This window comes from Myotis nattereri, assembly GCF_964212035.1.
Source record: "Myotis nattereri genome assembly, chromosome: 3".
Taxonomy (NCBI): domain Eukaryota; kingdom Metazoa; phylum Chordata; class Mammalia; order Chiroptera; family Vespertilionidae; genus Myotis; species Myotis nattereri.
In genome coordinates, this window is record NC_138077.1 from 66,202,723 (window position 1) to 66,229,713 (window position 26,991).

General features: G+C 42.4%; 1 protein-coding gene across 1 annotated transcript in view; it reads right to left on the reverse strand.

The window, feature by feature from the left end:
* The window catches only part of SIDT1 (SID1 transmembrane family member 1), a gene marked incomplete at its 5' end in the record, with an annotated part of 93,661 nt that extends 66,914 nt beyond the window's left edge, over positions 1 to 26,747 (reverse strand). Inside the window, one exon of the mRNA XM_081088469.1 lies at positions 26,541 to 26,747. Coding sequence (XP_080944595.1) covers positions 26,541 to 26,747 — 207 coding nt within the window. The remainder of the gene's footprint in view (positions 1 to 26,540) is intronic.
* Between the last annotated feature and the right edge of the window lie 244 nt (positions 26,748 to 26,991).

Here is a 26,991-nt window from a genome sequence, read left to right on the forward strand (position 1 = left end):
AGCCTCCCCAATTACCTGAGGTGGACACTCTTGGTGCACCCTTTTGTGGGCTTTGTGCACAGTATTGTTGTAGTTAAGCCTTGATTGTTGTAGGTATTACTGGGAGGAATTGACCTCCAGGCCAATTGGCAGTGAGAATCAGCTGTGTCTGCAGTGGGAGAACTTCTGTGCTGAAGACACTCTTATGGGGCAAGACTTGCTTCAGTGGGGCTTTGGTGCTCACTGAGTCTGCCCCCTGAGTGTGTCCCTTATGGATCTGAGGAGTTGTAATCTGGATGGTCCCACTCTGACCACTGGGTACACTGGCTCTTGGATCTAAGGAGGTGCTAATTTAGTCTCTGCCTGAGGTTACCCAGCAGGAGCTATGAAAGGATCTGCAGATTCCCCTTCCTTGTTTGGGGTTTGGAGGTGCCCAAATGAGGCCCAGCTGTGAAGCAATGCAAGCTGCTGTGGGGCCTTGGGCCTTCTCTTGGAAGTTCTGGGTCTGTATGGCCCAGCTGTAATTTGTTAGGTAATTTTCAGGTTGCAAAGGGCCAGGGCATTCATATGCAAAAGCCTCTGCCGCAGCCTGGGTGGGGCGGGGTCTCAGGGAATCAAAGGGCGGAGCAAGCAGCTATGGCGGATTCTCAGCCCTGCCCTAAGGGGCCTCGCGTCTCAGTGTCTCGGTAATTGCTGCAAGCACCTTTTAGAGAAAGCTGCCCTCGAGTTCTGAGTTCTGCCTGCTGCCACACAGTCCAGTTTCTCCCTGTATGAGTCCTGGGTCCCCAGAGACTTCCCGGAACCGGAGTTCAGAGCAGTCAGGAGCTTGTGACTCCCTCCCGATTCAAAAAGACAGCCACGTCCTCAGGTACCAGCCCCTTTCCGTGCGCGCTCGAGCCTCCGTACCTTTGCACTTTACTTCCGCAGCTCCTGACTCTCAGTGTGCTTTTCTCTTTCCTTCTAGTTGTAGAATTTCCACTCAGCCAGACTTCCTGTAGTTCTGGATGATGTCCGTTTTGTCTTTTTGTTGTAGTTTTGAAGTTGTTGTAGGAGGCAGCAATTTCGGTGTTTACCTATGCTGGCATCTTGGTTTCCCTCTTGATCCTGATCTACTTCATTTATTTTTATTGCTAAATAATGTTCCATTGTATCAATATATCACATTTTTGTTTATCTATTCTTCAATTGATGGACATTTTGGTTGTTTCTAACTTTTTGGCTATTAGAAACAATGTTGCTATCAACAGTTTTGTGTGAACATATGTCTTCAATTATTTTGAGTATATACCTAGGAGTAGAATTCCTGGATGACATAGTAACACTATGTTTAACTTTTTGAGGAACTGACAAAATGTTTTCCAAAGAGGTGCATCATTTTACACTCCAGCCTTATATAAGAGTTCCAAGTTCCCCACATCATTGCCAACACTTATTATTGCCTGTCTGCTTTATGATAACCATCCTAGTGGGGGATCAACTGGTAACTCCCTGTGGACCATCTGTGTTTTAACTGCTAGTTTACCTACTTGGCCCTTCTAGGAAGCTGCAGACTTCATCTTTGGCATCTCTAGGGCTGACAGAATGAATTATCTTAGAAGCAGGCTCACTGTCGGGGTTCATAACACAAACAGCCACCAGTGTTATACAGCACATATTTGTAGAGCATACTTTATGCTGGCTTAAATCTACAGCAGTTGGAACTGTGGAAAACCTAAGGAAAGCTGTGAACTAGGCAAGCTTCATCGTTAGCTTGTTTGCTCCCCCCACCCCCCCTTTTTTTTTTACACCTAGAATTCAGGCTCCTCCTTCCTTCTTGGATACTTAGTGCCAGAAGGATATCCCTCCATTTTTTTTCCCACACTTTACTGGAAGGCAGTGATTCTCAAATTTTAGTGTGCTTTTCATCATTCAGATCCCTCAAGCTCACCCCCAGCATTTCGGATTTAGCAGATCAAAAACAGAACTTTAAACTCTACATTTTCAATGAGCATCCGGGGGGGTTCTGATGCACATGGATTGGAGCCCACACTCTGGTAAGTTCTGTTTCAAGATAATCATCTAGTGCAGGTGCCCCATTTTTCAGCAACGCATCCACGTCTGGAAGCTGGTGTCTGGCAGCACTGAATCTGGGCTGGCAGGAGGAGGTCTGCTGGGAGAAGAGCAGAACAGGCATATCGCAGCCATGGTTACCCCAATCTACTGTTCATCTCCACACCCTAATCTTATTCCTGGGGTGACCCTCGTAACCCACTTACTTTTTTATTATTTAATAATGATCTTACTAATTTTAATTAAAAACAAACTCAGAGATACTATTATAATAAATTGCAAATATACATATATTAAAGTAGGAGATAGAAGACACTGGTTAGCTTTTCAAGATGAACAGATAATGCACTACCTCCAGGAAAGAATGAAGAGCCCTGTTCAAAATTTGCTTTGCTGCACCAGAAGCTAATGTGCAACCAAGAAAATTGGATTACATCTGTACAGTGAAGTAGGCTGTGTAAAGACAAAACTAAATGAAGAACAGGGTATGGGCCAGGCGTAATGGACCCCGACACCTTGCATCACACCATTCTTCAGAGCCAAGATTTTTCCTTCTGTGGTGTCTTCCTGTTGTCATGACAACAGACCATTTTTATTATAGATCTTGTTTTTTTCCTATGTTTATTACAAGCACAGAATTGTAGTGCAGCTAAGGGAGAAGAATTATTTAAGTGCTCTCATCTCTGATATTATATAGATCATGATTATGAAAGGTCTTAAGCTTAGAGACTCCCTTTTTAATCTTTGAAAACATGTCAGAAGGGGAAAATTTCAGTGGAACCAGTTTTAAGTTTCTCTAACACTGTCCTTGAGGAGCTCATGAGCTAGTCACAGAGACAAATGGTGTTATCGCCGACAGTATAATGTGCTGATAATACAGTAGCAATGTGAGCAGGCACTGAGGGCACATGGAGGCCAAAGTAGCTACCCACGTGGAGGAGTCAGGGGAAACGACACAGAAGCTGGGCAGTCACTTCCCAAGTTAAAGTGAAGTTGGGCACGTCCACATAAGTCCTGCCGTCGCCTGCCTGGTGCAGGGGAAAGTGCTCGGGGAGGTCATCTAGTCCACAGGTTCCATTTACAGAAGAGGTGATATGACTTTCCCCAAGATACTCAGCTGTGGAAGAATCATGACTACAACCCAAGCTACTTGGATCACAGCCTCCATGAAACACTTGGTCAGGTCATGCTATCATCACTGTTTCTACTCCCTGGCTCCACTGAACACCTCTATGGATATGGGCTTCTCCTACCATCCCACTGTGAAATCTTTAAACTTCTACTATCCCACAGTGAAGCTATATGTATAAACTCCATTCATGAAGGGAAGAGACAAACCGCAAGAGATGTTATTTCTACATATATAAAAATCAAAATATCAGTACCTTGGATATATAAACAACCTTTTATGCTCATAAGAAAACAAACAACCAATAGCCCATCAACCACCTGTGGCCCCTCCTCCCCAGCAGGCCCCACCCCTGATCAGCCTCCCACCCTAATCCGGGCCAGAGCAGCCGGACAACCTCCAGCATCCCCTCCTCCTGGCCGGCCCAGCCTGATCAGCCCTAATCAGTAACCTTTTGGGGATGATAATTCTTCATAGATCCCTTGATTTCTGCATATCTTATAGGAAGTCACCCCCTGGTTGAACTCCAGTCGAACTCCTGGTAGAGGAGACAATTTGCATATTACCCTTTTATTATATAGGATAACTTCACAGTCCCAGGTCCCAGGGGTTAGAACTTGATATATTTTGGAGGGATGTAAATCAACCCCTAACATTAGATTTGTAGGATTTTTAAGCAATGAAGTCATTCTCCAAGACTGTGCCTTTCCCTCACCATCAGCTTATCTCCAACTTGTACCCACATGTCAAGACCCTTCATGCAGAGTGGAGGCTGGCTTGCCTGGAGTGAAGGCAGTCTGTTGTATGAAAACAGCTTCCCTTGAGCAAAGTGTCCTTTCTGTTCTGAATCCCTTTCTTATTAGAGGCTAGAAAGTCCTATTAAATGAAGCATTCCATCCCAAGCTTTTCATAACTACTCCAGGGACTGAGCTGCTACAGTCACAGGTTATTCTTTTATTTTAAACACACACACACACACACACACACACACACACACACACACACACACAGAAAAACCACCCCAAATCCACCACCACCAGGTAAGCATCAAAATAATTGCCCTAGTTATTGATGTGACTGTTTAAAATTACTTCTAACTGATTCAGCTTTGGAAAATCATCTTTGTAAACTTAGGCTGTAATGAAGAAAGACATGTAGGCCTGGATTTTATTTCTGGCACTCACATCTACTATCTGGATGACCTTGGAGATATCATTTAACCTTTCTGGGCCTCAGTTTGCTCAACTGTGGAATGGGAACAGTGACACCCAGACTATCCACCTCCGCAGTCTGTGCGTGACAGTGTTTTGTGACCTGCAAAACACCAGGCAAAACAGAAGGCAAAGCTGTCCCACCCAGGCCAGGGAGCTGTCCGCTCCCACACATTCACCAATCAATCAGTATTGACTGTTTGCCATGGATGGAGACACACTTAGAGGCCCAATCGCCCCTAGCAAAGGAAAAGGTTATTCTGCCCATCTCACAGAGGATATTAATTTCCTCCCACAACTTGGCTTCCAGCTTTTCTGAACAGCTCATCCATCTCATTGAAAAGAGCAGTTTGCCCTAGCTGGTTTGGCTCAATGGACAGAGTGTTGGCCTGTGGACTGAAGGGTCCCAGGTTTGATTCTGGTCAAGGGCATATGCCCAGTCAATGATTCTCTCTCATCATTGATGCTTCTCTTTCTCTCTCTCTCCCTCTTCCTTCCTCTCTGAAATCAATAAAAATATATTAAAAAATAAAATAAATGGCATTCTTATTTAAAAAAAAAAGAGCAGTTTACCCCTTGGGAGATATTTATTCACTATACTTTTAGATTCTCAGCATTTTGTATTCAGAGCACTTTTCTAAGAAGCATACTTTGCACAAGACTTTATCTTAGCAATTTCATTATGACAACAATACCGAGACACAAATATATTAATATAAGCTTTCCTCTTTGGGTTTATGATTTAGACTTTATATTGAATATTTTAATTCCAATAAAAACATGGGAAATATTGAAGGGAGGTGTAATAATTGGCAGGCCAGGAATACATAATGATATCCAGTCTCAATTCTAGCTACGTTAGGATGAACTTTGTTCATTTAACAAATATTTGACCGCCTCGCCTGTGCCAGGCATTGTTCTGCGTGCAGAAGACGTGTCACAAAGCAGTGTAGACATAGTCACTGCCCTATTGAGGTCACAGGCTTGTACATGGAATGCCAAGTAAACAAGCCATTACATTAACATTCGAGTTCCAGTGGAAGTGAAGGGCATAGGCTCTCAGGAGAAATACTTACCTAAAGGATAAGAAGGAATTAACACACACATACAAAGTGGGACATAGAAAGAGAAATATCCAAATAAAGGGAACAGTGTAGTAGACCTAAGGAAGGAGGGAGAGAAGAGAATAAGGGAGAGAGAGAAGGCTGAGGAAATGTGAAGGATTAGGAGAAAATCAGTCTGCAGTACAAGGTGCATGAAGGGCCATTATAGTCTTGAAGAGTCTTACTCTGGGGAGGTTGGCGTTTACCCTAAGGGCAATAGAAAGCCACTGGGAGATTTTAAGTGCCACCACCCCATTGCCATGACCATTCCTGGAAACCCAATGTTGCCTCCGTTGCTGTTGAACAGCAGCTCTCTGCATCATGGGGTCCCCAGTCAATGCCTCGGGAAAGCAGCTGTGATTGGCAGTGCTGAGACCACTGCCTATGCCTGAAGTTAGGAGTGGGGAGAAGATAGGAAAACAGACGCCTCTTTGCTTTATAGTAGAAGTGGCTCTACCTCCAGTGGAGACTCATGAAATAGGGAATTCCACCAAACGTAGAGGAATGGGATTCAGATGTTGGGCAGCCAAAATCTGGTCAAGTTTTACTTCACATGGAACCCCTTTACATGTAACACCAAGACTATCCTAACAGAACAAGTGTTCCACGGAACACACTTTGGGAAATGCTGTCTTAGTTAACGTAAGAACTGATGTCCAATCAGGTATGTCCTGAAGACATGTCACCCTGATCTTACCACTCTATACTCATAAAACATATGGGCTGTACAATCCATTTTAGCACTCAGTGACATCATATTTTCATGATTTGAAATATTTGTTCATTGTTCCATGTATTTGTTTTGATAAAATCTCCTTCAGGATTTTATCTGTGATATATTCAAAATCAAGCCTGTATTGAACACGTAGTACATACACTCCAAAATCTACTATTTCTATATGAGAGGAGTTAGTCCAGCTATGTTTGTAGTTTTCATTGAGTACTAGAAAACACCCCAGGATATCAGGGAAGCGGCTGCTCTGAATTCTTCAACATTATTTCTACAATTTTTTTTCTCTCTCTCCATTTGTTTTCTTCTTGTGGGACCCACATTATGTAGTTGTCAACACTTCTCTTTAGGCCCTCCCAATTTCTTTTTTGTTGTTGTTTCTTTTCTACATCTTTTTAGGTAGATCTTCAACCTAATTCTCAAGTTCCCTAATCCGTTGTTCATGCTAATGTTCAACCGTCTGCTGAGGTCTTTACATAAACAATATTATTTTCAAAATCTGGGATTTCCTATAGTTCATCTCTATAACTGTAACCTGCTTCATTGGAACAATCTCCTTTTTATCCATATCTTTTTGAGGACACTCACTTTGCTCATTTTAAAGGCTTATTCTTTCTATTTATTAATTCTTCTGCATCTTGTAAAGGTCATTCAGTTTGATGTCTCTCATGTAAGTTCCTTCTGTGGATCTGTTATTTCTCCTGTGAGTTCCTGGGGCATCAGCTATCTGGGGTAGCTGAGAAGCCCCGTGGGGAGGGGCTCAATGTGAGGAGAGTTCAGGGTAGTAAGATTAAGATGGAACCCCCTTCAGGACAGAGGGCCTCATATCTTTACACCATCCCCTCTTCGGGCTTCCACTGTAATCTGCTGGCCCCACCTTGTGAAGGGGGCAGTGGGGAAGGAGAGAATGCTTAGAGTCAGAAAGTCAACCCACAGCAGTTATCCTGCTGCACTCCAGCCTGTCTCCACAGATGTTATCCCACGGGAGCCTGATGAGGCAGGGCAGGTGGCATCCACCTAGGCCAGACTTGAAGAAGGCAAAAAAAGTAAAATGAGAAAGCTCTCACCCAACCTAGTTCCCACCCATGACCTCTTAAATTGTGGGCTGCCACTTGACTCTCACTCCAAGAACTAACCATCTTCTGTCTCTTCAGAGTTTCTGTTTTTCATTGATCTCTCTGTCCCACTGAAGTCCCTAAATCTTTAAGCCTCTCCAGGTGTGGTTTCTGGGAGAGAGCAAGACTCTGCTGAGTCTTCTGTGGGTGATTTATTTTCTCCTCTTTATCTTTCCTGTCTTCTTCTATCTCCTGCTTATACTATTTCTCCCAAGAAGGGGTTGAAGAAGGAAAAAGAATTGTTTTATGGTTTGAGGCAGAGGTCAGGATCCATTCCCTAGATTTTATTTATATGCCGAGTGATTGCTGCAGGCAAGTCTCCTCTAGAGCTATTCTGAGACCTCCTTAATTAACGTTCTGAAGATGGAAAAGCACTAGAAAATTATTGTTATGATTGTTAGAGTTATTATCTGACACTTTGCAGCTATTTATTTCTGGAGTGTTATTTATTGCCAGACTGGTACCATTTATAATTTAAGTGAGTATTTGACAGATATAAATATTACCTTAAGGAAACTGCTTTCTAAATGAGTCAAAACATCTGCAAACATCTTCACCTTCAAACTCTTTAAGAAAATTTTTTGAGACAGCAGAAGAGTCCTCAGGGAAGGTCAAATTTACAGACAAAATCATTACTAATCACAGAGTGAACATTGTGGCTGAGAAGATTACTTGAATTCTTCTCTGATCTCAGACTGGATATTCCTCTTTATTTTTTAATGTAATATATATATATATATATATATATATATATATATATATATATATATATTGTCCTATATGGTCTGTTGTTTGGGCTACAGGTTTTTTTTTATTAATTAAATCTTTATTGTTCAGATTATTACATTTGTTCCTCTTTTTACCCCCCATAACTCCCCTCCACCCAGTTCCCACCCCATCCTCCTCCCTCACTCCCCACCCACTGTCCTTATCCATAGGTACACGATTTTTATCCAGTCTCTTCCCGCATCTCCCTCACTTCTTTCCCCGACAAGAATAGTCAGTCCACTCCCTTTCTATGCTCCTGATTCTATTATAATCACCAGTTCATTCTGTTCATCAGATTATTCACTTGATTTTCAGATTCACTTGTTGATAGATGTGTATTTGTTGTTCATAATTTGTATCTTTACCTTTTTCTTCTTCTTCCTCTTCTCAGTGTCCTTGTAATTGCTGCGAGCCCCTCCGAGAGAAAGCTGCCCTTGAGTTCTGACGGATGTCAGACAGTCCTGCTTCTCCCGTATGAGTCTGGGTCCCCAGAGACTCGCCCGGAACTGGAGCTCAGAGCCTGAGACTCCCTCCCGATTGAAAAGGGCAACCGTGTCCTCAGCCGCCAGCCCGCTCTGTGTGCGCCTCTGTACCTTAGTATTTTACTTCTGCACTGCGCCTCCTCTGAGTCTCGGTATGCTTTTCTCTTTCCTTCTAGTTGTAGAATTTCTACTCAGCCAGCCTTCCTGTGGTTCTGGATGATGTCCATTCCGTCTTTTAGTTGTACTTTTGAAGTGGTTGTTCGAGGCAGCAAACTCCGGTGTTTACCTATGCTGCCATCTTGGTTTCTCCTTTAATGTACCATATTAAGTTTATTTTTTTGAAATAGAATTTACTTTAAATATTATTTTGTACAGCATACAAATATGTGTACAGCATAAGGTTTAGACAATTATATATTTTACAAAGTGTTCTCCCCAATATTTCCAGTGCCTACATGGCACCATACATATTTATCGCAATATTATTGACTATTCCACATGTTTACACCCACATGACTATTTTTTAAAAAATTCTCACTGGAGGATATGTTTTTTATTGATTTTAGAGAGAGAAAGAAAGAAAGAGAGTGAAGAGAGTGAGAGAGAAATATAGATGTGAGAGAGAAATATCTGGTTGCTTCTGACTTGGGATTGAACCTGCAACCTTTTGGTATTTGGGACCACATGATGCCCCAATCAACCAAGCCACACGGGCAGGGCCATGACTCTGTTGTAACTACCAATTTGTATTTCTTAATCCCATCACCTTTTTTACCCAGACTCACAAGCCCACTCTCCTCTGGCAACTATCAGTCTGTTCTCCGTGCCTATGAATCTGTTTCAATTCCATTAGTTTGTTTTCTTTGTCTTTTAGATTCCACATATAAGTGAAATCATATGATAATTGTCTTTCTCTGACTGACTTACTTCACTTAGCATAATACCCTCTAGGTCCATCCATGCTATTGAAAATGGTAAGATTTCACTCATTTTTTTATGGCTAAGTAATACTCCATTGTATATATGTGCCACCACTTTTTTATTCACTTGTTTATTGATGGGCACTTGGATTGTTTCCATGGCTGCAATGAACACAGGAGTGCATTTATTCTTTTGGATTAGTGTTTTGAGTTTTTTCAGCTATGTAACCAGAAGTGGAATTCCTAGGTCATACAGCAGTTCCATTTTAAATTTTTTGAGGAACTTCCATACTGTTTTCTATAGTGACTGCACCAATCTGCATTCCTACCAACAGTGCACAAGGGTTCCCTTTTCTCTCATCCTCACCAACAGTTATCATTTGTGGGTTTATTGATGATAGTCATTCTTACAGGTGTGAGGTAATTTCTCATTGTGGTTTTAATTTGCATTTTCATTTATCAGTTCTAGCAGTTTTTTGGTGTTATCTTTGGAGTTCTCCATATACAGTATCATGTCACCAGTAAATAATGATATTTTTATATCTTCCTTTCCAATTTGGATGCTTTTATTTCTTCTTCTTGTCTGATTGCTGTGGCTGAAACTTCCACTACTATGTTGAATAAGAGTGGTGAAAACAGACATCCTATCTTGTTCCTGATCTTAAGAGAAACACTTTTAGATTATCCCTGTTGAGTATGATATTGGCTGTGGGTTTTTTGTTTATTTTTATGCCTTCATTTTTTTTTTTATTAGTTAAGGTATTACAAATGTGTCCTCATCCCCCCCATTAACCCCAAACCTCCCCCCCCGCCCCCGCCCCACACACTCATGCTCCCATCCCCCTGTTGTCCATGTCCATTGGTTTGGCTTATATGTGTGTATACAAGTCCTTCGGTTGATCTCTTCCCCTTACCCCCGCCCTCCCCTACTTTCCTTCTGGGGATTGATAGCCTGATCACTGTTTCTCAGTCTTTGGATCTGTCCCTTTTCATCAGTCTATGTTGTTCTCTATAATCCACAAATGAGTGAGATCATGTGGTATTTATCTTTCTCTGATTGGCTTATTTCACTTAGCATAATGCTCTCCAGTTCCATCCATGCTGTTGCAAAAGGCAAGAGTTCCTTTTTTTTTTTTTTACCGCAGCATAGTATTCCACTGTGTAGATGTACCACAGTTTTCTAATCCACTCATCTGCTGATAGGCACTTAGGTTGTTTCCAAATCTTAGCTATGGTGAATTGTGCTGCTATGAACATAGGGGTGCATATATCCTTTCTGACTGGCATTTCTGGTTTCTTGGGATATATTCCTAGTAATGGGATCACTGGGTCAAATGGGAGTTCCATTTTTAGTTTTTTGAGGAAGCTCCATACTGTTCTCCACAGTGGCTGCATGGCTTTGGATTTGTTTTATACGGCCTTTATTATGCAGAGGTATGTTCCCTCTATTTCCACTTTGCTGAGAGGTTTTATCATAAATGGGTGCTGGATTTTGTCAAATGCTTTTTCTGCATCTGCTAGTATTGATATAATCATGCGATTTTAATCCTTCATTTTGTTTATGTGGTGTATCAAGTTAATTGATTTGCAGATATGGTATTAACCTTGAATCAGAGGAATAAATCCCACTTAATTATGGTGTGTGATCTTTTTAATGTACTGCTGGATTCAGTTTGCTAATATTTTGTTCAGAATTTTTGCATCTATGTTCATCAGGGATGTTGGCCTATAATTTTCTTTCTTAGTAGTATTATTATCTGGTTTTGGAATTAAGATGACGCTGGTCTCATAAAATGAGTTTGGGAGTCTTCCCTCCTCTGGAATTTTTTGGAATAGTTTGAGAAGGATAGGTGTTAGTTCTTTGAATGTTTGGTAAAATTCATAGGGAAGCCATCTGATCCAGGACTTCTGTTTGTTGGGAGTTTTTTAAATTTTATTATTTTTTTTTTATTTCATTAGTGGTAATCAGTCTGTTCTGTTTCTTCTTGATTAGGTTTGAGAAGATTGTATGTTTCTAGGAATTTATCCATTTCTTCCAGATTGTCCAATTTGTTGGCATGTAGTTGTTTGTCATATTTTCTTGTAATCTTTGTATTTCTGAGATGTCAGTTATTACTTCTCTTTCAGTTCTGATTTTATTTATTTGGGTTCTCTCTCTTTTTTTTCATGATGAGTCTATTTAAAGGTTTATCAATCTTGTTTATCTTTTCTAAGAACCAGCTTTTAGTTTTATTGATCTTTTGTATTGATTTTTAGACTCTCATTTCCAGTCTGATCTTTATTATTTCTTTTTTTTTTGTTATTCATCCAGCATGTAACTTTTATTTTTTTAAATTAAATCTTTATTGTTTAGATTATTACAGTTGTTCCTCTTTTTTCCCCTCATAGCTCCCCTCCACTCAGTTCCCACCCCACCCTCCGCCCTCACCACGCCCCCCACTGTCCTTATCCATAGATGCACGATTTTTGTCCAGTCTCTTCCCGCATCCCCCACACCCCTTTCCTACCCAAGAATAGTCAGTCCACTCCCTTTCTATTCCCCTGATTCTATTATAATCACCAGTTTATTCTGTTCATCAGATTATTTATTCACTTGATTTTCAGATTCACTTGTTGATAGATGCATATTTGTTGTTCATAATTTGTACCTTTACCTTCTTCTTCTTCTTCCTCTTATTAAAGGATACCTTTCAGCATTTCACATAATACCGGTTTGGTGGTGATGAGCTCCTTTAGCTTTTCCTTATCTATGAAGCTCTTTATCTGACTTTCAATTCTGAATGATAGGTTTGCTGGATAAAGTAATCTTGGTTGTAGGTTCTTGGCATTCATCACTTTGAATATTTCTTGCCACTCCCTTCTGGCCTGCAAAGTTTCTGTTGAGAAATCAGCTGACAGTCGTATGGGTACTCCCTTGTAGGTAACTGACTTTCTTTCTCTTGCTGCTTTTAAGATTCTCTCTTTGTCTTTTGCTCTTGGCATTTTAATTATGATATGTCTTGGTGTGGTCCTCTCCAAAGAGGGTCTCCTTTTGTTTGGGGTTCTCTGCGCTTCCTGGACTTGTAAGTCTATTTCTTTCACCAGATAGGGGAAGTTTTCTGTCATTATCTCTTCAAATAGGTTTTCAATATCTTGCTCTCGCTCTTCTTCTGGCACCCCTATAATTCGGATGTTGGTACACTTGAAGCTGTCTCAGAGGCTCCTTACACTATCTTCGTATTTTTTGGATTCTTTTTTCATTTTGCTTTTCCGGTTGGATGTTTTTTGCTTCTTTGTATTTCAAATCTTTGACTTGATTCTTGCGATCCTCTAGTCTGCTGTTTGAACTCTACATAATATCCTTTATTTCAGTCAGTGTATGCTTAATTTCTAGTTGGTCCTTTTTCATAACCTTGAGGGTCTCACTAGATTTCTTGGGGGTCTCACTACATTTATTGGCGGTCTCACCAGACTTTTTGAGGGTTTTACTAAATTTATCGGCAGTTTCTAGAAAGTTCTTGAAAAACCTTCAAAGTGTGGTTTTGAACTCTATATCCAGTCATTTGCTTTCCTCCATTTCTGTCATTTGTGACCTGTTTCTTTGTCTCCGCATTTTTTATGCTTCCCTGTGTTGGTAGAGTGGCTTTGTGTGCTAGGTGTCCTATAGGGCCCAGTGGCTCAGCCTCCCCAATTACCTGAGGTGGACACTCTTGGTGCACCCTTTTGTGGGCTTTGTGCACAGTATTGTTGTAGTTAAGCCTTGATTGTTGTAGGTATTACTGGGAGGAATTGACCTCCAGGCCAATTGGCTGTGAGAGTCAGCTATATCTATGGTGGGACAACTTCTGTGCTAAAGACACCCTTATGAGGCAAGATTTGCTTCAGTGGGGGTTTGGTGCTCACTGAGTCTGCCCCCTGAGTGTGTCCCTTATGGATCTGAGGAGCTGTAATTGGATGGTCCCACTCTGACCACTGGGTACACTGGCTCTTGGATATAAGGAGGTGCTAATTTAGCCTCTTCCTGAGGCTACCCAGCAGGAGCTACAAAGAGATCTGCAGATTCCCCTTTCTTGTTTGGGGTTTGGAGGTGCCCAAATGAGGCCCAGCTGTGAAGCAATGCAAGCTGTTGTGGGGCCTTGGGCCTTCTCTTGGAAGTTCTGTGTCTGTCTGTCCCAGCTGCAGTTTGTTAGGTAATTTTCAGATTGCAAAGGGCCAGGGCACTCATATGCAAAAGCCTCTGCCGCAGCTTGGGTGGGGTGGGGTCTCAGGGAATCAACAGGGCGGAGCCAGCAGCTATGGCTGATCCTCAGCCCTGCCCTAAGGGGCCCCTCGTCTCAGTGTCCTGGTAATCACTGCAAGCACCTTTGAGATAAAGCCGCCCTCAAGTTCCAAGTTCTGCCTGCTGCCAGACAGTCCAGTTTCTCCCTGTATGAGTCTGGGTCCCCAGAGACTCACCTGGAACTGGAGTTCAGAGCAGTCGGGGGCTTGTGACTCCCTCCCGATTCAAAAAGACAGCCGCGTCCTCTGTTGCCAGCCCTTGCAGTGTGCACCTCCATACCCTGCACATCTGCACCTCCTCTGAGTCTCAGTGTGCTTTTCTCTTTCCTTCTAGTTGTAGAATTTCCACTCAGCCAGCCTTCCTGTGGTTCTGGATGATGTCTGTTTTGTCTTTTAGTTGTATTTTTGAAGTGGTTGTGGGAAGCAGCAATTTCCGATGTTTACCTATGCCGCCATCTTGTTTTTTTTTTTTTTTTTATCTTTATTATTTCTTTTCTTCTACTCACTAAGGGCTTTTTTTGTTGTTCCTTTTCTAGTTCCTTTAGGTGTAAGGTTAGATTGTTTGAAAATTTTCATGCTTCTTTTTCTTAAAAATATATTTTTATTGATTTCAGAGAGTAAAGAAGTGGGAGAAAGAGATAGAAACATCGCCCTAGCTGGTTTGGCTCAGTGGATAGAGTGTCAGCCTGCAGACTGAAGGATCTCAGGTTTGTTTCCAGTCAAGGGCACATGCCTGGATTGTGGGCTCAATCCCCAGTAGAGGGCATGCAGTAGGCAGTCAATCCATGATTCTTTTTCAACATTGATATTTCTATCTCTTTCTCCCTCTCTGAAATCAATAAAAATAATATTAAATAAATAATAAATGAAGAAGAAATAAAAAAAGAGAAAGATAGGAACATCAATGATGAGAGAAAATCATGGATTGGCTGCCTCCTACACTCACCCTACTGGTGATCGAGCCCACAACCCAGGCATATACCTTGACTAGGAATTGAATGGTGACCTCCTGGTTCATAGGTGGACACTTAACCACTGAGCCATGCCGGTCAGACTCATGCTTCTTAAATTAGGCCTGCATTGCTATGAATTTCCCTCTTAGGACTGCTTTTGCTGTGTCCCATCAATTTTGGGTTGTTGTGTATTCATTTTCATTTCTCTCAAAATATCTTTTGATTTCTTCCTTGGTCTCATTCATTTTTTTTTTAAGTAACATGTATTTAGCCTCCATTGTTTGTGTGTTTTTCATGTAATTGATTTCTAGTTTCATACCATTGTGGCTTGATATGATTTTAATCTTCTTGAATTTATTGACACTTGTCTTGTGTCCTAGCATGTGTTCTATCCTAGAAAATTTTCAATGTGCACTTGAAAATAATGCATATTCTGCTACTTTGGGGTGAAATGCTCTGAAAATATCAGTTAAATCCACTGGCTCTATTATATCATTGAAGGCTGCTATTTCCTTATTGATTTTCTGTTTGGAAGATCTATCTATTGATTTCAATGGGGGTATTAATAAACCCTACTATGACTGTATTGCTGTTGATCTCTCCCTTTATGTCCATCAAGATTTGCTTTATATATTTAGGTGCTCCTATGTTGGTTGCATAAATGTTTATAAGGGTTATGTCCTTTTGATGTATTGCTGTCTTTATTATTATGCAATGTCCTTCTTTGCTTCTATGGCCTTTGTTTTAAACTCTATTTTGTCTGATAAGTATTGCTAACCCAGCTTTTTTTTTTCATGTTCATTTGTATGAAATGCCTTTTTCCAACCCTTTACTTTCATTCTGTGCATATCTTTTGTTCTAAACTGGTTCTCTTATAGACAATATATATACAAGTCTTGTCTTTTTTTCCCTTTTCATTGAATTTATTGGGGTGACACTAGATAACAAAATTATACAGGTTTCAGGTGCACAATTCTACAACTGAGTCTTGTTTTCTTATCCATTAAGCTATCCTATATCTTTTAATTGGAGCATTTAAGCCATTTACATTTAAAGTGATTATTGATATATATGTATTTATTGCTGTTTTATTTTTTATAACTATGCTCCTCCCCCCCCCCCCTTTCTTCTTCTTGAAGATGCTTTAACATTTCTTATAATACTTGTTTGGTGGTAATGAACTCCATTAGCTGTTTCTTGTCTGGGAAGCTCTTTATTTCACCTTCAATGTTAAATGATAGCCTTGCTGGGTAGAGTAGTCTTGATTGTAGGTCCTTGCTTTTCATCACATGGAATATTTTGTGCCAATGTCTTCTAGGCTGCAAAATTTCTGTTGAAACATCAGCTGATAGTCTTATGGGAGCTCTCTTGTAGATAAGTAATTGTCTTTCTCTTGCTGCTTTTAAGATTCTCTTTTTGTCTTTAACCTTTATCATTTTAATTTTGATGTGTCTTGGCGTGGGTCTCTTTGGGTTCTTCTTGTTTGTGACTCTTGGCACTTCCTAAACTTGTGTGTCTTTTTCTTTCACCAGGTTAGGGAAGTTTTCAGCTATTATTTTTTCAAGTAGGTTCTCAATTCCTTGATCTCTCTCTTCTCCTTCTGTTACTCGCATAATATGGATGTTGTTATGCTTCATGTTGTCCCAGAGGCCCCTTAGGCTATACTTATTTTAAAAAATTCTTTATTTTTTCTGCTTTGATTGGGTGTTTTCCTCTACTTTGTCTTCTAAATCACTGATTTGATCTTCTGCTTCACCTAGCCTACTGTTGATTCCTTGTAACTTATTCTTCAATACAGATATGATATTCTTCATTTCTGGCTGATTTTTAATGGTGTCTATGTCCTTTTTAAAAAATATATTTTTTATTGATTTCAGAGAGGGAGAGGGAGAGAAAGATAGAAACATCAATGATGAGAGAGAATAATTGATCAGCTGCCTCCTGCACACCCCCTATGGGGGATTAAGCCTGCAACCCAGGCATGTGCCCCTCACCAGAATCGAACCTGCAACTCTTCAGTCCACAGGCCAACACTCTATCCACTGAGCCAAACTGGTTAGGGCTCTATGTCCTTTTTAATGCTTGTTATCTATTTGTTGTAGTCCTCTCTAAGTATTTTGGACATCCTTATAACCATTGTTTTCAACTCTGTATCTAGTGGCTTGCTTGCCTCTATTTCATGTACTTATTTTTCTGGGGTTTCTCCTATTCTTTCATTTGGGCCATGTTTCTTTGTCTCCCATTTTGCCTGCCTATCTGTATTCATTTCTGTGTATGACATAGCCTTGGTAGCATGGCCTTATGTAGTAGGTGTTTTATGGGGCTTAGTGGTGCCGTCTCCCTGCTCACCAAGATAGGTGCTACAAAAATGTTCTTTGTGTCAGTTATGTGAGCCCTCCTATTAGAGTTGAGTCTTGGTTGCTGTTGGCCCATGGATGGGGGAAGGTTGCTCCTCCAGCTGGCTACGAGGATGGACCCTGACTACATTGTATGCACTGCTGTGTGGCATGGCCGTTGCTATAATTTTTTCTTTATATTAATCCCTAAAAGTAGTTTATGTCAGTCTTAATTTTATTTTTAATTTCCATCCATCCATCCATCCATCCCTCTCCCTTTGGACAAGCATAAGCTTCTTCTCTGTATATATGGGTTTTTGTTTGTTTTTTATTCGTGTTTTTTTTTTTTTTAAGATTCCACATATAAATGAAATCATAATGGTATTTGTATTTCTGTCTGATTTCTTTCACTTAGCATAATACCCTCAAGGTCCATCCATGTTGTCACAAATGGCAAGATTTTATTATTTTTTATTGTATATCCACATACCACATTTTAGAACATATGTTTTTATTGATTTTAAAAAGAAAGGAAGGGAGAGGGAGAGAGAGATAGAAACATCAATGAGAGAGAAACACCAATTGGCTACCTCCTACTGGGGATTGAGCTCACAACCCAGGCATGTGCCCTGCCTAGGAATTGAACCAGCAACCTCTTGGTGCATGGGATGAGGCTCAATCAATTGAGCAACACCAGCTGGACCATATACCACATTTTTATCCATTCATCTGTTGATGGACACATAAGTTGCTTACATATCCTGGCTATTGTAAATAATGCTGCAATGAACATAGGGGTGCATTTATCTTTTTTAAATAGTGTTTTTGTATTCTTTGCATAAATGCCCAGAAGTGGTATTGCTGGGTATTATTGCAGCTCCATTTTTAATGTTTTGAGGCCTCCCTATACTGTTTTCTAGCTGTTGCTATAATCCCCTGCAGTTTAGTTTCCCTTGGTTCCAAATTGTAGTCTGAACCTGGTAATCAGATTTGGGAGATACCTAAATCCTACTAATAAATTATTTTTCTGCTCTTATTTGCTGGCTGATTTCTGTTGCTTTCAGGTAAAAATCTTGCCAACCCCACATTCTCTTTTCTTCTTTATTTCACTCACATCCCACAGCTATCTTGGAACTTCACTGTTCACAGACGTCCTAAAACCACCTCTGAACACCCAGACTTCATCCTGTTGCCTCTCTCCTTTCCCCTACTTTTAATCTCTTTATCCCTCAGGTAAACATTATCTTTCTCTTAAAAAGCTATAATTCCTCCACTCTAGTGATGATGGCAAGGTTGGGGAGGACAAATACAGGATTCCATTTTGCAAATATTGGGGAGGCTAAAATAAAACTGGGCATTTACATGTTAATTTTGGGGGAGCATAGCATATGCTTCCAGTTAGGTTAATTAAAAGAGTGTGAGTCACTTTGTCCACAAAGGGCAGTTAAACCTAGAGGTACAGAAACAGTCAGTTATTCTTGTTTTCGATGGCTTATCTTCATGGCTGTTTAGTGGGGATCCAGAAATACCAGTTCTCAGGATTAATACTGTCCTAGAGTAACATATAGGCTTGCTGCTTGGGTCTCCAAGCTGCCCTGTTTCTGGCACAAAGAAGGAACCCAGCACTGATAAAAATAAAGCACAAGCCCTAACCGGTTTGGCTCAGGGGATAGAGCATCGGCCTGCGGACTCAAGGGTCCCAGGTTCAATTCCGGTCAAGGGCATGTACCTTGGTTGCGGGCACATCCCCAGTAGGGAGTGTGCAGGAGGCAGCTGATCAATGTTTCTCTCTCATGGATGTTTCTAACTCTATATCCCTCACCCTTTCTCTCTGTAAAAAATCAATAAAATAAAATAAAATAATAAAAATAAAAACAAAGCACAAAAGAGATAAAGATTGACTCTTTGGTCCACAGGGACTCAGAGTAAGATCGTGATTGGTGGGTGGCTGGGCTTTGTGAAACACTGAAGAAAATCTGCCAACTTCCCAGTTTTACTTAGTGTCAACCCTGCCTGCTGACTTACACAGACAAATGGAGGCCTGGGCAATTCATGAGGGAAAACAAAAATGAAAAACCTCTTGCTTCAATTTTCAGTATTGTCAGGAAGTCATACATGAAGCTCCTAAAGTGCATGGTCAAATGACCTGGCTGTGGAAGTACAACTACAATATTTAACAATTGTTCTTATTGTTGTTGATTTAACGAGGTGCTCTTGTGGGAGGGAGAGTGGTTTAGCAGAAACACCCTGAGGAAATATCCTCAGGAATCTGAGTTATGTTCCTGGCTTTGCTTTAAACTAGTTACATGATTTTGAAGAAATCATTTATTTCATTGGCTCTCAGTTTTCCCTCCTGTTAAGTGAGAAGAGATTGGGTGACTTAACAGATCCTGTTAGCTCTTAGTTTAAATACAGTCCCCTTTCTTGTGGTTTCAAGGGACAGTTTAAATGTTTTTTGTAGTGATGTAAAAAAAAGAACACGAAAAGCCTCAAGTACAAGCCCAATTACACATCTGTAGCTAAGTAGACTTGACATGCACAATCCTTCATCCTCCACTTATTGGTATTAAAATTCTATAGCAAAGCCTTGAAAATAGGGAGACCAGATTTCTAGTAACTGAGATGAGCCACCATGGCTCTGAATCAGGAAGTAAGGAATAAAAACTATCTCCTGAGATATAGACGAAGGAGTGTCTGCGGCAGCAAAGCATCACACAACCTGAGGAGATCAACTAGAGAAGAGAAAGAACCTTGATGGGCTGACAGTATACATAAAAGACTTGAAAGACAAAAAGGATGGGAGAAGCAGAGACATCAGATACACAGAGAAAAGGAGCAGCAAGAGAATGGCCAAAATTACCCGTGGTGGCTGCAGAAGGGAAGGCTAAGGATAATGGGCTCTGGGTGAGAAGCTGCTTCAAACTCTTTGGTTCAAGTCAGGTTGTAAATGCACACATACACACATTTACTGTAATACTAAAAATAGGGTAGTGCTGGGACAATTGGACACCATATGCAAAAACAAAAAAATCTAGATAGAAAGAAAAAAAATTTAAAAAAGGAAAAAAATAGAAAAAAAAATCTAGACAGAGACCTTACACCTTTCACAAAAATTAACACCAAATGGATCGTAAACCTAAATGTAAAATTTGAACCTATACAACTTCCAGAAAATAACATAGGAGAAAATCTAGGTGACCTTAGATTTGATGACTTTTTAGACATCATATCAAAGGCACGATCCATGAAAAGAATCTTGTTAAGTGGCACTTCATTACATTTTAAAATGTCTGCTCTTTAGGAAAAAACCAACACTATTAAGCGAATGAAAAGACGAGTCATGGACAAGGAGAGAATATTTGCAAAACTTGTATCTGATAAAGGACTGGTATCCAAAATACATAAAGGATTCTTAAAAACTCAACAATACAGAAACAAGCAATGCAATTTAAAATTGGACAAAAAATCTGAACAGACTCCTCACCAAAGAAGATGTATGGATAGCAAATAAGCACATGAAAAGATACTCAACAGCATATGCCATCAGGACATTGCAAACTAAAACAATGAGATATCACGCTACACCTGTCAGAATGGCTAAAATCTAAAGCACTGACAATACCAGATGCAGATGAGGATGCGGAGCAACAGGGACTCCCATTCACTGCTGGTGGGAATGCAAAATGGTTCAATCACTTTGGAAGACAAGTTTGACAGTTCCTTATAAAAAGGAACCTACTCTTAGCATGTGACCCAGGAATTAAGCTCCTTGGTATGTACGCAAATGAGCTGAAAACTTAAATCCACGCAAAAATCTGCATGCGAATGTTTACAGCAGCCTTATTCCCCTTTCTTTCTGCCTATCCAAGTTCTGCTTATCTATTATCACCTTTTCAAACCTCATTACCTCCAACAAAGCTATTGGTGGGATGAATGACTTCTCCAGTGGTTCTCAACCTTCTGGCCCTTTAAATACAGTTCCTCATGTTGTGACCCAACCATAAAATTATTTTCGTTGCTACTTCATAACTGTAATGTTGCTACTGTTATGAATCGTAATGTAAATATCTGATATGCAGGATGGTCTCAGGCGACCCCTGTGAAAGGGTCGTTCGACCGCCAAAGGGGTTGCGACCCACAGGTTGAGAACTGCTGGACTTCTCTTAAGTCTTGTAGTACTTGGAGAAGTGTTATCTAATAAAAACATAATATGAGCCAAACATGTTTTTAAATTTTCTAGTAGCTACGCTAAAAAAGTAAAACAGGTGAAGTGAATTTTATTATGTATTTATTTAACCAAATATATCCAGTATCCTATCTAATAATAGACAAACATGGTATGTGACTGTACCTTCGTTACGCCTCCCCTTGGCTAATCAGCGTGATATGCAAATTAATCACCAACAAAGATGGCGGCTAATTTGCATACTTTAGGCAGGGTGGGACAGTGCAATCCGCCTGTCCGCCGCCAGCCACTGCCTGCCCCACCGCCTGCCAGGCCTGCAGTCCGTGTGTGCGGCCGGGCGGCGGGGCGGGGCGGATTGTGATCCACCTGCCCTGTGCCCCTCACCACCCCGCCACCCGCTGGGCCTGCAGTCTGTGTGCATGGCCCGGTGGCCGGCGGGGCGGGGCACGGCGGATTGTGTTCCATCTGCCCCGCACCCCGCCCCGCACCCCACCCCGCCCCGCCCCGCCGCCTGCTGGGCCGATCACGATCCGCCCACCCCATCTTACCACCCGCTGGGCCTGCCGTGTGCGGTGGGCAGCAGGGCGGGGGGGAGGCGGCAGAGGGCCTGCCATCTGTGACCCAGCACGAGATCTGGTCCTGCGATCTGCCACCTGGGGAGCCGGCCTAAGCCAGCAGGTGGTTATCTGTGAGAGGGCACAGGTCGGGCTGAGGGACACTCCCCACTCCCCCGCCCCCCCCCCCCCGCCAGTGCACAAATTTTTGTGCACCGGGCCTCTAGTATAATACATAATCAATAAAAATATGAATGACACATTTTATGTTTTTTTTTCATACTGTCTTCAAAATCTAGTGTGTTCTATACCCTTACAGTACAACTCATTTTGTGACTAGCTACAGTTCCAGTGCTCCATCGCCACATGTGGATAATGGCTACCATACTGGACAGCACATACCTACAGAATTCATTATAAAATTTAGCAGAAGATTATCGTCTAGGCAGGCAGAAGATGGGGCCTCCGTAAAAATTATTATTGGAGTATGGTCAGCCCGTGACACCCTTATGACAGTTAATGCTCCATTCAGAGCCACAGAGAAAAATGTGGGAGGTGACTTCTATAGACTGAAGATTTGTATTCCCCCCTCACCCCAATTCATAACTTGAAGCCTAATCCCCAATGTGATAGTATTTGGAGATTGGGCCTTAGGAATGTAATTAGATCACGAGGTTGGAGCCCTCATGATGAGATTAGTGCCTTTATAAGAAGAGACGGCAAAGAGCTTGCTTCTCTCTGCTCTGTGGGCCATGTGCAGACCCAGACAGAAGGCACTGTCTATAAGCCAGGAAGCCAGTTCTCACCAGATGCCAAATCTGCTGGCACTTAGATCTCGGACTCCCCAGCCTCTAAAACTGTTAGAAATATTTTTTAAGGCCCCCAGACTATGGTGTTCTGTTATAACAGCCTGAGCTGACAGAGACAGTAACCAGTCACCCAGATCATGTGCGAATGCGATGATTCTCCCCTCACAAACAAGCACCAGGCAGTTCAGTAAGAGAACATCAGAGGAGGCTTCGCTGCCGCAGTACTGAGAACACAGGGAGAGCACAAACGAGACCAGGAGAACTGAGACTGCACATCAAAATCTTACATTCTTCTCCATCACTATTCATGTACATAGCTAGAAGGTACCATTGTTCATGAGAACTGGGTGGGCTTTTGAACCTGGATCCAAGAGACTGGTATAACTGGTTTAGATACATGACTGATGATTGATCATAATAAAGCCAGCATTGTTCCTTGGGCATAGAGAAGTATATGTCATTAAAAGACAAATGCCTCCGTGTAATAAACAAAATAATTATTTCCAGGGAAACATTTCAAATTCAAAAAATTCTATGGCAAACACTGAATTCTGCTTCTGAACGTCTCAGAAAGACATCTTGTTGCACAGTGGGTAGATTTTTAATTAAAGACTCAAATATAAACATCTGCTTATTGCCAGCGCCTGTCTGTACAAAGTAGTCTCCTTTCCAAAAAATCTGCTTTTGTGCCCTCTGTCCTACTCAATCATATCCCTGGTGACTTTCTCAGCGAGGTGGTTTCCTCCCGGTCTTGCTCCAGCCTGTGGTTTTAGAACACCTTGTGTGCCACAGTGAAACCCTCGTCCTCTGAAAAGGGAAATGAAATGAACCATGGTCTTGCCTAACCTGCATCTTCAATCATTACTTTCATTATTCTTCTTTAAACCAATCACTCCATTCTTTTGGTGATATTTTTTTTAATGGCAACTTCTTATTTACATTACTGTCTGCCTGGAAGGCATGTGAGACTTTTCCTGGTACTGAGCTCAGATAATTACCACGACATACACGTGGCTAAACAGTTCTCCAGAACAGCAGTTTCGTAGGGGAGATGCTGAAGCTGACAGGAAAGATTAGGAGGGAAGGCTCCCATGGTAGCTTCCTCTCTCTACCAAAGCCTAAATTTAGAATAGCCTTTCTCCTCCAAGCTGAAGGAGAAATAATGGCAAATATAACAATGTTTGAAGAGAAAAGGAAAAAGAGATTAAAATGCAAAAAAAAATTAGATTTTTTTTTCTCCTAAACCAAATTCTTTGTTGCACTGAAGAGGGGTAGGTGGGAAAGGACCCCTTCAGGGGAAGAAGCCCTGACCAGGACTTGCTCAGGTCGAAGGAGACTGGTCATGGCCATGCTTATACTTTTGGGTTTATAGATCTTTATTTAGCAGAGCCCTTTGGTGAGTCTGGGTTTGGTGATGGAGGCAAAACCGTTTGATATGAGATAGCAACAAAAATTTAGAGAGTGGGAAGTCAGCATTTGGGGTGCGGAGTGGCCAGGAAGATAGTGATAAGCCAGTGCCCCCAGAATAGTGTCACTATCTTGAGATTTCCCCGTGGGGGATAGCTGATAAATTGTTATAACAGAGTTGCCTAGATTTCTGATTTAATCTATCATTTATCCTGCGGTGTTCTGCAATTTCCTTACGTTAGTCCAAATCTTCGGTAAAATTCTGCTAAATCCAACAGTATCATATTCATGGTATTGGAAGGAGGGGCTGCTGGTGCTCAACGTGGGGCAAAAGGGATTAAGAAGAGAGGAGGCTATCAATAGAAACTGAGTAATGGGTTGGACGAACAGGTCAGAAAAATGCCATCTCTGGAGAAATCAACAGAAATACTGCCTGGAGGCAGAGGAGGGTCACTTCCCAAAGTAAGCGGGCGGAGAGTTCCACTGTCTTACTTGGACATTAGAGAGAGAGCTCAGAAAGCTGTAAGATTTGAGAACATCTGGTTCATATTATTGCTTCCTGGCATTAAAATACTTGAGTTATCTGTCAGTTCCATGGTCCCCACCTGTATTGCTGATTAGTAAAATTTTAGGGACTTCTAGGATAACTAACTTTTTACTATATTATGCAAAGATATTTTAAAAAGTAATTGACATTGTTTCATAAAATAAAGGGCACTTTAACACACAGGCAAAATGGAAAGGGCATAATCGCAGAAAAATTCTTAAAAATTTTGTTTTTCATAAAATTTTTTTGTTTTTATCTGAAATGATCTTACACTTTCAACCTAGTGAAACACTACATAGTTTATCTTATTTAGCTTCAGCTTATAGAGTCCTTAAATCTTTCTTCACTTATTTATTCTTTTTTTTTCTTTCCAAAACATTGGTAAACCTCTTACGTGCCAAGCACTGTGCTAGGTACTGGGGTACAGAGATGAACATGATTCTGCCCTTTTCCTCAATGTCGCATGGTTTTCTAACAAAGTCAGTCAGGTGACCCCAACTGCAAATAGTATCACCTGTGCTATAGTGAAGTAGAGGAACTGGCAGAATACTAACGGCAAAAAGGCCAAACAGTTAAAAAGCAGTCAATCTATCTCTAAGCAGAAGTGCAAGAAACACTAAAGCCTGCTGTTAGGAATTAACTTTGCACAGATCACTTGAGTTTTCTTACCCATGATTTAGGGGGATGCTGGCAGTACATCCCAGAGATCATGGAGTTCTTCAGACTTGTATTTGTTCTGAGTCAATCACAGGGCTAGAAACACACCTTATCTGTGATATGTCAGCTGGTCCATACCACACACGGGACAGAAAGAGGTCACTTAGGTGGGGTTTGGAGAATAAATCTGCCCCTTCCCACATGTCTATGATGGAACGGCTCTGCACACAGCCACTCTGCTCACTTCAGGGCACACCAGGGGAAGGTCAGAGGAGGGCAGGACAGGGTGAGGGCTGTGCTGCTATGGCAACCACACCTTAGGGCGGAGTGACAGAGTGGAGATGGAACACTTGCTTAATACACACAGTTGGGAGATGACTGGGAGGGCATAGGCATATGGGTTCCTCCAGCTCAGTACAACCCCAAGTTCCTGGGTCAGTGAGAGTTACAGAGGGAGGCATATCATGGTATCCCAATAATCAGTTCCTGAATTTTCCCGGGAGTAGGGACACATACCCACACACATTTATGTGGGATGAAGATCCAGAGACAGGTACAATGGGGGGGGGGGGGCTCTCTTTTCTCTGTACCATTAAAGAAAAAAAAATCATGCTATGTTTTTCTTACATTATATAATCAGAGTATATGTGTCAAAGGGATAGCTGCTGGAAGTCATTCCCTTGCCTCACCTCAATTCTTGTGAGAAACAGGTCTAACATTTTCACACAATTATCCATCCTTATTTAAAATCAAAATCTCAGCAGACAGGGGCATGGCTGCAGTTCCTACGTCTCTGGCCGGGTCTTCCGGCTTCTCGGAAGCACAGATGTGTGACAATGGTACAGAAGCACAGGAAGTGACTACGAATGCACAGAGGTTCTGCTGCTTGCGTCCATTCTCACACATTCCCGTTTTAGATTCCGAGCAGCGCTTCCACCCCAATGCTCAAGGAAACAGAAGGGTCTGGCGGAGTCATCCCAATGGAACGAGTTTCCTTCCCTGCAGGAGACCAGGACCAGAGCTGCGGTCCTTGCCCTCCGCGACTTTCCTAGAGGAAGGTCCAGTTGGCGGACAGGACCCGCAGACCGTGGGGGGACCAGTGCCATGGGAAGCCCAGAAATGCCAGCGGCCAGGCCAGGGGAGGCGGGAAGGGGAGCGGAGTTGTTCCCAAGGCCGGTTGCGGAGGACGCGCCGCTCGGGCAGTGATTGCGGTGAACGAGAAAGGAGCTAGGGGCCCCCAGTCCCTGAGGTCTCCCGAGGTCGCTTCCCGAAGGACCCGAAGCAGCACGGGCTCCGAGGTCTGGCAAGGTCCTGGGAGCCGAGCGCGCGAGGGAAGCGAGCTTCTTACCTGGCCAGGCTGGCTGGTGTAGGAGAAGGAGTAGATGTCCTCGGTGCTGAGGCTCACTACGCCGCTGTAGACACGGTCGAAATCGGCGCCCCTGGCCGGGTCGTGGGGGTCGCGGCGCGCGAGGGGTGGCGCCGGGCTCCCGGGTGCCGCCGCCCGCAGGAGCCAGGGCAGCGCGCAGAGCAGGGCGAGCCGCGGGCAGCCGGGCATGGTGGGCGCCGCGCCCGCCGCGCAGCAGAGGCGCCCTGGGGACCCGGCGAGCGCAGAGCCGGTCCTTCCCGAGCCTCCCCGGGGGCTGGCGCGCGCTTCGGCGCAGAGCGGGCGATGCCCGGCAAGCCCCGCCGATGACAACGCGCCGGGGAAGGACCGAGCAACTGTCGGTGCAGCCGCCCGGGGTCTCGGCGGGAGGTTACGGCCAGGAGTGAGGGGGCGGGAGATGACCCGCTGGGGGCTG